A 12054-nucleotide genomic window follows, 5' to 3' on the forward strand; every position below is an offset into this window, starting at 1 on the left:
CACAGAATTTTTGAATTGTCAGCCAGGACTTTCTTGATATTTCATTTCTGAATAGACAATTTTTATCGGTCCTTAAGATCCTCAATATTATCATACTGTTGTGCTGTCGGTTGCGTCAGATTTTAAAAATGGAATTGCTTTACGTCAAGTGTTTTATCGGGTTTGGTGTTTTAGTTGACTGTTTACAAAACCCATTGACCACAACAATGGGCACCCCTGGCAGTCCATTCGTGTAAGGCGAGAACTGACTAGGATTTAAAAACAAAACAAAACAACCCTTAACCAAGGAAATAATATTCCGTTTTGATTCAGGATATCAGGGCAGATTTTATTTTTTTATTCTCTCATCATGCTTCTCAATTGTTTTGATCAAATGTAATTGTGTTGTCTGATAGTTTGCTCCACCGTCCTTCAGAGCACACATTAGAATAGCTTCTGCTATTCTAATGGTGTGTTCTCCACGATGAAGAATAGGGTGGGCGGCCATGTTCCTCAGCTGTATTACATTTGGTGTTAACCTTGTCCAAAAGTAGAAACAGCCAGCTGCTGAAGCAATGCCCAGAGAGCAGCTGCCCCAGGCTTCATTCTCAAAGGAGAGGTCACATCCTTTCTAAAAGGTGATCTTACGGTCAGATCATCCGCTGGTTCCCTTCTACCTCAACCTGTGTGTGTGTATGTGTGTGTGTGTGTGTGTGTGCGTTTCAAATGGTAAGTAAGAAGCAGGAGGTCAGACATCAGAGCGTCCTGAGTGTGAACCCCGAGGCGATGTCAAATGTTATAGCCCTCACCTCTTCCTCTTGCCATCCTTCATCCCGCCTTGCTGTAGGGCTCCCCCAGCACAGCAGCCAGGTTAAGTAATTGAACTTTAATCTAGTTTGCTTTCATCAAAATGCATCCTCCAAGTGGAAAGCCTGACTGGCTCCCCCATCCAGTACTTTGCAGCTCATCTGATTAGCGTAAGATGGTCGTCATCAATATTCAGGCAGACAGCAGACCTCACGTGGCTATAAAACTACAAAGGGAATTATTTCTGCTTTTCAGAGCTTCCCCGTGCAGCTGTTTCAATCAAATAAGCGGCGTTTTTGAGGGACATCAAGCAAGCAGATGCAACACATCTGCACTGTGGGAGTATGCTGTTGTCAGTCCAGCCGTGATGCACAGTCAGGCACGACGCGCTCTGATTGATGGCTGAATACTAACGCGCATCTCTGCTCTCCGATACACACCGTGCAATGTCTGATGCCGGTGGTGGCACTTTGCATGCGAGCCAGAGCCTTGTCATCCATCAATCTGGGTCGCCTTGCCTCTCATAAATCTTGCATCATTCCGTCTTGACGAGTCCAGCCTATGTCGATGCCCCCGGAATTCTCTTGTCCATGGAAGATTAGTTGGGAACTTTTTTTATTTATTTTCCCCCCAAAGAAGGTGAGGCGACTTCGCGGCTTACTGACTCTTAAGAGTCAGTCTTCAATGCACCTCCTTGCTCACATACGACCGTGTTGGTATTCAGAAGTCATTCTGCAGAGTCTCACTAGCTGATCGGCTTGTGAAGAGTGCTTTAATACGGTTTGCCAAAAGGGGGAGCCCAAAGGCAAATTGCTCATGCAGACAAAGATTAGTATGCACAGCACACATTTTCCTCTTTAGTGGTGTGAGTGTTGCTTGAGTAAAAGCTGCAACGTTGTTATCTCGTCATGTAGTCAACCACTGATGCTAACCCCAACTGTTTTCATTTCAAAGCCTCACAACAGGTAACTAAGAGGGCCTTGTACCGGAAAATAATCAATACGGAGATTACCAGTGGAACGGGTTGTGATGAGTCAGTTAAAGTTATTGATTGTCTGATGGATACTTAGATGGATTCTTGACAGCTCTGTTGTCTCATTTTCTTTTTAATCGATTGAGTGAGCAGTTCAACATCCATCTTCCAGCTGTCTTACACCCTGAACCGGTTGCCAGCCCATCGCAGGGCACACATACGCGAACAACCATCCACGCTAACAATCACACCTAAGGACAATTAAGAGTGTTCCATGAACCTGCCGCGCACGCTTTTGGAGCGTGGAAGGATACATCAGTACCCGGAAAAAAACCACGCAGGCATGGGGAGAAATATGCAAACTGCACACACGAAGGCCGCAGCCGAAATCGAACCCCGCACCTCTGTACTGAGAAGCCGACGTGCTAACCAGTCAACCGACGCGCCGCTCTCATTTAAAACCTCAACTTAACAAGCTGAGTTGGTCACTGTTCATTTTGGTGGTCCTTCGAATTACCGTTTTAGCATCGGTGTTTGGATGTTTTTTTTCCTCAGGCTACAATCTTCAACGACTGCGATGGCACTAACCGATTATCTTCCCCTCTTGTCTTGCAGGGTACATCCGATGCTCAGTGTGTCGTGTGGGACTACGTCAACCCGTGAGTTAGCCTGAATTATTTTTAATGGGTCCCTGAATGTGCGCACGCCGCAGTGCCGAGTCGATGCTCATCTCGTTTCACGCTGGTGTCCAGCCAGATTCGTTTGATTAATGGACCAAAGCTGGTTTAACGACGTCCCCTGCACTTCCTGTTTGTGTTAATTAAATGACGCAGTGTAAGCAAACACCATCCCTCCCTGTGTGAAGAGTTCAAAAGTAGCTTTGCTCAGATTGCCTCGGCGGACCGGTCTTTTATTGGTGCTTACTCTCGCGTTCACAATTTAATTTACTTGCAAGCTATTCATGTAGCATTTTCTCTACCCTTGTTGATGGTTGGTTGGACTTAAACAAGTCCTGTACCTTGACAAGCATGTGGAAGCCATTTTATCTACTGCCACTCACCCATTGAGTGTAATTCATTTTTTCACTTCAGTGACTGTCATGTAAAATAACAGCCCCCCTTTCCATCTTTTCTCTCATAGATCTTAAAACGTCATGCAATCGTGTTTCTAGCAATATATGGTTAGAGTTGAGGCATTGGTCCTTTTAAATGTAAACATAAATGATACACTGGCAAACTCTGAGGACTTGACACTCAAATTCAACCCCCCTAGATCTGATCTATGTCGGTAATTGCAGATCCGCCACTTCCTTCAGTGTAATGACTCCAACTTCCCACTTATACCATCAATGTCCGCTCTGGACAAATTATTGGATAGCTCGCTGGGTCCTCTCCCACAAAACTAATTTTAAGAGTTAAAGACTGCTTCGCCTCACTCAAAGATGGATCTGATTAAAAGATTAAAACATACTGGGAGAACGAATTTAGTCACTGGTGATTGTTCTTAATTTTGACTGTAGTTTGCTTACGGTCTGTGGTATTCAGAGTTCAAATTGTTAGGTGTGTTTATTTATTTATTTTCGCCCTGAAGGTCCCCATATGTCGGTACCATCTGCTTCATTTTTTGTGCTCACATTACTTCCCTTTCTCCCCAGTTTGCTTCTCTGCAACCTACACTTAACCTCTTCTTTCTTCCTTGTCTTGTTTTTTTTTTTTTTTTTTTTTGGCAAACAAGCAGATGAGTCACTTGTTGGTGTACACTTGACACCTTTTAAAAACACAACGTATACAACGATATCATACGTTTCAATACTCAAGAATACAGTTCGAATATCATCTCCGCTTTCCACGCCGCTCATCTGAAACATGCACAGATGTATCGCGCCGTACTTCAGTAGACACGCCGCATCCCATTTATAGCGAGTATCCAAGCAACGTGCCGCCAGACCAATGACGAAGGCAGAGTTGCAATGCGGCACAGGCAGTGACACAATCTCATTTAAAACAGGAGCCATTAGTTACAGATAAATGTAATGCACACCACAGATGAGTGAATGGAGGACATTGAGCATGTGAGAGGTCAGGGGTCATTTAATCCTATTTCTAAACGGCAGTATTTTTCAGTTTGATCTGGGATCAGCTGTTAAAGACCCGCAGAGCGAGCTTGGCCTCCACCGTCTGTCACTGCCAGGGTGGAATAATGACTGTGCTGCACAACTTGTGGTCATTTCCTCACAATGACACAGTTGACCGCAGGCGTGCTTCCGCACTCACATTCTCCACGTTTAGGGGGAAATCATGTACAGTTTGCATTTGCTAAATGAAAATGAGCATAGAGACCCCCAGCCTCTTATATGATCGTGTCAGATAATATTGGACGGTGCACCAAACGCGTAAATGCAAAGTGGTCGGTTTTGTTCCCTGGCTCCCTCTACAGGTGCAATATGCAATTGACCTTTCTGGTGTGAATACAAGCCACGGCATTAAACCTGATTTGATGAAGTGAAGTCAAAATGTGTCCGTCATGACATTATCAACGTAAATATTATTGGATGGTTTTAGTCTGCAATCACATTTGTACGAAAACGAACATTCACCTGAGCCCCGACACGGGCTTCATATGAGCGGTTACGGACTGATTTGATCTATTCTAGACCATGGATTGCCTACCGGGGTCTCATGGGAAGTTAATTTTTTAATGGCAAATATATTTTCAAAAATCGATCTGTGTTGGTGACATGTAGTCCCAGCCTAAACAATGACATGATTTCCATTGGATGGCAGAAGGTACAATAAATGTGTATCCACCCCGTTGCCATTCAGGAAGCAGAAGAAGTCACGACTTCCTGCTTTGCGTTCAATTAAACAGGCCCGGATTTCACATTAAGTGAATTTGTGCGTAAATTCAGAAGAGATCATTTCATTATTTCAGTCGTCAAACTTTTGCGGCGGGCGGGGAGAATTTCCCGCGATATAAAATGGCTGCCTTGACTGAATAAAGGGTGGGGAACTGATTTTCAAAAGTAGGTGATTCTTATCACATGATCCTTATTACAAAGCCAGGAGACCACCCCCATGCATTTGATGTCATTTTCATGTCCAATCAAGCTAACGGTTACTTTATCCACTGTTTTCCCATCCTACTCTCTCGGCATTAGCAAACACTTCTGGTGGAACACACTTAGCGTATTAGACGTGTATCAGCCAGCGGAGAGGGACGGGACGGGACGGGCTGATGGGGATTGCTCCACTTTCCCATCTGACTGAGCAGAAGGGCTCAGAAGTGTGTCAAACAGCGAATCAGCGCATCAAGAGGGAGTCGGCCAGTAGGGCTTACGCGGGATCTGCCTCCGCAGGGCGTCTCAGATGTTCATGGGCTCATTCCCTCACTTATCAAAACGGACTTTTGTGCTGCATGATCCTACGCTGGCTTCGTTCCTCCAAGCGTGAACAATCACATTCTTGCTGAGGACTGACATTTTTTTTATTAATTTTTTTTTTCCCCTGTTAGCTTTGATGACTTTCAGCAGCTGTGGTTTGTTGGGATTAATTCAAAGTAGCGTATTTACAAGTCTGGGCCGTGACTTCCGTCTGTTGGCGGAAGGCATGGATATACAGGCCTGTTTGCGCCTTTACTTTTCCGGAAATCTGGATAACGCGCTGATGTGAAGACGGTCGTATTGGAGTTCTGTGACTTTGATGAGAATTACGCATTAGTATTGACATTGGAAAAGTGGAAAATATGTTCTCCTCACTTTTGGATTTTGGAAATTTGGGAAGGGTAAGTGATCTCTCCATACATATCGACCAAGCACAACGGTGTCTCTGTATCCCGATGAAAATGTAAAAGGCGGATACGTGGAAGACAGTTTACACGTCCATTATCCTCTTTCATATTGTGCTATTGGATGTGGGCTGAAAGGCCACGCTTGTCTCCAAGTAGCATCTCCGACCTCGCCGGCTGCAGTGAAAATGTGCTTTTCTGCAAAAGCAATTTTTCCAAAAGCTTCACAAAGATTAAACTATAGCACAAATCTTTGCTTTCAAATGATCAGTCATGACTGCGCAATTATTAAATGTTTCCTTTATCCTCCACAAGAGGATTGATAATCCAGTTTCCACATGAATCACTTTCTTTCGAGCCGTATTGCCTGTCCGTGCTAATAAAGACTGCCGTCCGTTGCAATGTCAGGCCATTTATGGCTGTGGAAAACCTGCATCTCTGCTTTCTGGTTCATGCTCTGGTTTGCACGTCAGGAAGAAAGATAATCCCTGAAAAGAAGATTTGTAAATTAGCTCCGGGGCTGCGGAGGTCAACGACAAAGCACGCTGGTCGCAACTGAAGCACGGAGAAACCAGAATTTCGAACGCGGCGATACATTTTTATTTCATGAAGACGATCTGACAAGATCAGGTTTACTAAAGCATTTTCAAATGGCGAAACGACACAATCCATTTGTTACTTAACCTTACGACTAAGCGATTGGCACCATGTACGCATGAGAAACTACGACTATACGGTATATATATCGTGACGCTCTTCCGTCGGCTTCACTTAGTCCAATAAATATTTCACTTTACAACATGGTTAACATTTAGAAACACGGGCTGTTCTGCCCTGTAAATAAACATCCTGGCAAGCTTCAGATAATCTCATGTTCTTCTGCTTCTAAGCTCCAGCAGTCTCTCAGCGAGAGACGACGGAAGAAAAATAAATAAATACCGCACGTTGTCAATATGTGGGTCAAGTACATTCGTGGACGTTCATGAAACATCTTTGGCAGATGTTCTTGCGTAAAAGTGTGCGCTCTACATAATGGATGTTCGGAAGGCCTCGATGCATGGTGCGTCCTATGAACATTTTCTCCAAGTGTTTATTTCCCCATCGCATGTACGAGCGGAAAAGGCAAGTCTACTGTCCATGCCGCGGGACAAAAGGCATTCTGGCACCACATGCGTCTTGAGTTGTCCTGTCTTTTCTTCATCATAATTCTAGAGAACTGATATGATTTATAATGTAGGTTTTGATAAAGGCTCTAAAGGAAACAGACACATAATTTAAAAAAAAAATAATCATAAGGTATCGCCGACACTTGTGTAAAAAAATCGGGGGTTATCACACAATCAGGGGTGGAAGGCTTCGCAGCGGCCAACTTGACATCATCCACAAGTAGAGATCTTGCAGTTACTTAGAAGCGTACTTTGTGCACGCTGATCTCTGCTACGTAAACCGCACGCCTCAAGTATGCTGAATTTAAAGGGGCTAAGGGGAGCAGCTCTGGCTGGTCGGGAATCGATGAGTAATAATTACAATTATTGCAGGCTTCTCGTTCCGTCTCCCCATGTTGATTATTGCCGTCTTGTCTTCCTCTGAACAGGTTGGAACTGGGAAGTAAATTCCACGTGTGTGCGTTTTGTTTTTTGCATACATAGCCAATAAATCTGATTCTGATTACATGTTGATTTTATTCCCTCTTGTTTCCATATATGCATCTATGTAAACGATCCATACTAATATCTTAGTGGGTCATTTCACATCACTTGAGTGTACTTATTTTTTGGATTACTATCCAAGAGGAGAGTTATTTATGACACATTCACTCAATGTCACACGCAGCCCGAAAAGCATTTCAGACAACCTGCAAAATGGACGATTCCTAAAAGGTTATATAACGTGTAAAATGGAAGGCTTGCGTTCAGTCTCATAAATCACTTTTGACAATATTTAGCTTACAGTGTTAAGCGTTAGCACATTAATGACTGTGTTCACGTACAATGATATTGGCACGCATCTGATATTAAAAAGATCCCGGCCAATATTTGCTGACTTTGGTCTAGCCCCCAAAAAAGTGCAGTCTGACTCAGGACTCAGTGAAAGTTGCATTGGATGGGAGCCTTTGGCAACATTATTTTTTCAGCATTTACAAGCGAGGCCCATAAAAGGGTTGCTTTTACGGCAAATTTACTTGCACTGAGATAAATTCCTTTCATCTACAACGTCTTTTTTGAAATTTCATACCATGTTTAACCTTTTTCTTGTGCGATTGGCTTTCATCGTGCTGCCCTTTCAGTCAAGAATCAGCGCCAATTTATTCTGTGTAGACATAAAAGGTCAATTTTTACTGGTTCTCAGAAGGTCGTTTACCAACTTTGGCCTCAACAGCCGCAACGCCGTTGACTCCCAAACAGTGAAAATAACGTTAAATTTGAAAAATCATTCCACAAGCGTATTGTAGTGGAGCTGCTGTTTGCCACTCTGTCCCAATTTGTTGGTTGTTCTGCGACTTTAGTCTGGCGTGTGAAAAAAAATAGCGCTCCAAGAGTTGGATGGATTGCCATGACATTTGGTGCAGACATTTATGGTCCCCAGAGGAAAAAGGATGGTGGGCTCGGTGAGGCGCTGATGTTTTATTTAGCACGGCAATCAGGTGAGAGGTGTTTCACCTAAATTCAAGATTTGAAATATTTCACCAGCCTGATTGTCACACAGACGGGCCTCTTCTTAATAGGTTGTGTCTTTTTAACAGCTCAGCTGAGGCAGATACTGGTCATGTTGAAATGTTTCCCACACGGAAGAATGCAGTTAATAAATAAATAAATCATCCACAAGTGGAGATCTTGCAGTAAGCGTATCTGTGGGGGGCAATGCGGCATGATGATTGCTGTTTTCACTGCTCATATCCTATCATAGAGAATGCAGGTGGCTACTGACAACTCTTGTTGTCTGGTTGAGAAGGAAGAAATTTCATCTGTGCTGTATGTTGCACATACGGCTCATTTGACAATGAAGTTGTACTTGACTTGCTTTTCGGAGAAGCCTTAGCCGTCCCACCATTGTGAAGCTGAAACAAACATTTTGAAAATGTATTTTCAAATATAGTACTAGGATTTGTTGACCAGCTCAAACTGCACACCTAATCCCTGTGTACACTGACAGATAACTGCCAAGACCAATGAACTCAACGCTAACTTCCGTTTTATAAAACAACAGCTGTGAAGATTATCACAATGCAATCAACCTGCTCATATTTGACGTGCGCTGTATTACGACGGTTGCAGTATACATTTGAGATCTGAGGCTTTAAAAATATATATACCGGTACAAGAAGCTGCACACCTACTCCCAATGCAACGATGAGACGGCAGGACTGATTTATTTGAAAATGTAGATTTATAGAATGTAAATAAAAAGCATGCCAACATGCTAAAGTATTTGAAGCAATATATACATCTATTCGGGACCCCATATGCAACTCGATTCTCGTTTGGCAGATTTGACTGTGGAGTTAAAATGGCCACCGTATTCCCCTGCTCTCCTCCCGTCTGTCTTCTGTCTCTTCTACTCGTACGCCCGAAAAACTCTCCGTAGGCTGTCATCCTTGTGACTCGTTTACCTGCCTCGGGTCTTTGAAGTGTCAATGTGCAGATGTGGATGAATAGGGATTTATATTGAAGTCATAACTGTCAGAAGGAGATGACTGTTTGCGGATCCATCCATCCATACTTTTCTTTGCGTGTATACCTTCGTGTGCGCACATACTTGGGGGACTTCATGTTGAGAGAGAGTGACACGCTGAATTTTAGCACCGGCAGCCCAGAACCAAAAAGGATGTTAAGTTTTGAGGCCAAGATGCAAGAACCATACGCTTCTTCTGTTGAGGAGATTCCCATCAATCACTGGCAGCATTTGATTGGACCATGATACCATGTCATCACGAGAGCACATACCGACTCGAGCTATCCAGGATTTGTTGGCTTCATTTTGGTGTCGCGGACGGGACGTGAAGACACGCGCCGTCCGTCTGTTTTTATAGTCTCAGATCTAATTGAACAGATTTGTTTTATCCTCACTTCCCAAAAGTGAATGTGATACAGAGCAGGGAGCTTTGCCCTCGCCGCCGAGAGGAAGAGATTTCCTGAATTAGAAGAGCACGGAAGCAATTGTATTTCGAACAAGAATAAAGATATTGTTCAACCGAATACCTCCCTGACAGTCATGTTTCGCGATGGGAGAGGACCCAAAAAAAATATATAATAATAAAAACAAACACGCAGGGAGGCAGGAGAAAGAGAGTATACTGAACAACAAAGGTAATCTAAACACAAATCGAATTCTGACACTGACAGTTGTTAGGTGGAAGACGATTTATCCCCTGAGACTCTTGGTTCCTCCTTCTCTCCCTCCGAGGTGAACATACACTCGTGTGGCCATGTGATACTCACAATCCCTGTTGATGTCCCCCATGCCATCCCCTGACCCCCCCCCCCATTTCTCCCCACCTCCAGGGAAGCTGGCGTTGAAAACTGGGGCACAGAAGGCTGCCAAACGCTCACATCAACCACTGTCCAAACCAAATGCCTGTGCAGCAGGATATCCACCTACGCTGTGTTAGCGCAGCAAGCTAAAGAGCCGGTGAGTCACCACTGCATAATCTGATGGACTCTCTGGGACTTGGGGGGTGTGGGGGGGGGGGGGGGGGACTAATTAGGCAGCTACTACCAAGGGTCAGGTCAGTGAGCTGTTAGCGTAGTGTACATTTAGATGGCATTCCTGTTAGTTGGATTCCTGCAGCAGACTCCAGGTGCCAGTTTCTTGTCATTATAGTGAGAATTTGATGGATGATGCAGGTGAAGTTTGACTTAAAAAAAAAAAAAAAGATATGCATTATAACAAGCACCTCACCATGCATAAGAAAATGCTTGCAAATTGACTACTGCCACCGTTGTTAAATATTGTCGCAGGAGCAGGTTTCATGCAGCCTTGCAGTTGTCAAGACTGATTTTGTTCTTTTTTTTTTTTTAATCTCAAGCTTAGTAAAGGTCACTTTTTGGTGTGCATGTGATGGATGAGAAGAGGCGTCAAGAGGACAGCCAGTATTTTATTGGGACTGTATGTGTTTTTGCCTGAGGTGCAAAACCTGCTATAAATAGTTCACGTGGCTTGTGGTGTGAGTTTGACATGATTGAAAAAGGCTTTTAAATTGTTTGGGGTGGGGGGGGCATGTTCTTATAGATTGACCCACTCTCTCATTGGGTGCTAATAGACTTTCCAAAGACCTGACAGCACTCTGCTTTACTTCCTCTGGCTGCCAACTACTCTTCCCACTGTCCACCAAGTCCTTTTTATCTAATGCTGCACCTCCCCTTTTATCTAGCAAGTGTCGCGTTTCCATGACCTTTTTTTTCTTTTTAAACCGCCACTATTCACCTGCTTTGTTTTGTCCCCCCCCCCCACCCCCCCAACCCACTTTGTGCAGTTACTTACTTCAACATTCACAAAACGTTCACCGCAGTAAGACTGCACTCCTCGAGACTGGCAAAAGACGCAGCGGTACTTGTGCGTACGTGGCTTTGTGTGTATGTGGGATGGCAATCGGCTGGCAGTTTGCCAGCGTTACCCCTCTTGATGCTTAAAATCGAGCCGGACAGAAACAGATCCATCGAGAGTAACTGCGGGTGTCATGCGGCTTACAAAGGAGAGTGTGTGAAATGGAGCCCATGTACACACGGAAGAGGCGCAAAGGTGTCAATTTGGAGAGAACATGAAAGAAAGTGCAGAGGAAGAAGCCCAGAAACAGTCGAGCGGTTTGCATTTTTGCCGCAGTAATTAATAATGCATCGGTCGCCATGGTAAAGATCTTCAAGCTTGAGTGGAGATCTATCAACATAAAGAACGTTGCCACCATTAAGTTGTTGAAAAAAACAAACAAACACAAAAATATACATATGAATGCATCCCAGATAATCCAAACAACTTGTTGCTTTTAAACATTGTGCAGTTTTCCGCATTTTAGGCACACTAAGTGACTAGCTAACGTATCGTTTTCATGACACCGAATATTGAGTGTTCATTTACTCTCCATATTTTTGTCGAACACATTATTCGGAGGACCTGCCTATGAACCTGTCAGTCAGGATCAGGACATTCGGGACAATCCTGTGCTTCCAATTTTGTGGGAACAGTTCGGGGGACTCTTTTGTGTTTGACAGTGTCTCAAGCAATGTCCAGAAAGCAATCTATCAATGAGTTGGTTCAGGTAGAACTGAAAAAGCTGCTTGGACTCTTCAAACTAGACTCAACCACTATTGTCAAGCAGGCCGCGCGCGTTGCGTCAACTCGGACAAAAGAGCAAAAGCGCGTTGACTTTGGGAACAACCCATTCAAGCCAGTACCAGGAGGCACGGGTTAATGCCTTTGCGTCAATGCCACTCAGTGGGGAGCTGCTGCGATCAGCACTAAGTGCGCTATGTCGCTTTAGGGTGCTTCACGGTAAGCTTTCAATTTCAGCTGAGATT

At 44.1% G+C, this 12054-nt stretch overlaps 1 protein-coding gene across 21 annotated transcripts in view; it reads left to right on the forward strand.

Annotated features, from left to right (window-relative positions):
- Positions 1-12054, forward strand: part of adgrb2 (adhesion G protein-coupled receptor B2) — a 99827-nt gene that overhangs the window by 54962 nt on the left and 32811 nt on the right. For all 21 annotated transcript variants that reach the window (XR_015103644.1, XR_015103636.1, XR_015103634.1 and 18 more), the window contains 2 exons: positions 2375-2418; positions 10045-10171. Coding sequence is in view for 9 of the 21 variants with exons in the window: in XM_086136095.1 (XP_085992221.1) it covers positions 2375-2418; positions 10045-10171 (171 nt within the window). In the remaining 12 variants the exon portion in view is untranslated. The remainder of the gene's footprint in view (positions 1-2374; positions 2419-10044; positions 10172-12054) is intronic.

Source organism: Hippocampus guttulatus, chromosome 18, assembly GCF_054856545.1.
Source record: "Hippocampus guttulatus isolate MCC_2025c chromosome 18, RoL_Hgut_1.0, whole genome shotgun sequence".
Taxonomy (NCBI): domain Eukaryota; kingdom Metazoa; phylum Chordata; class Actinopteri; order Syngnathiformes; family Syngnathidae; genus Hippocampus; species Hippocampus guttulatus.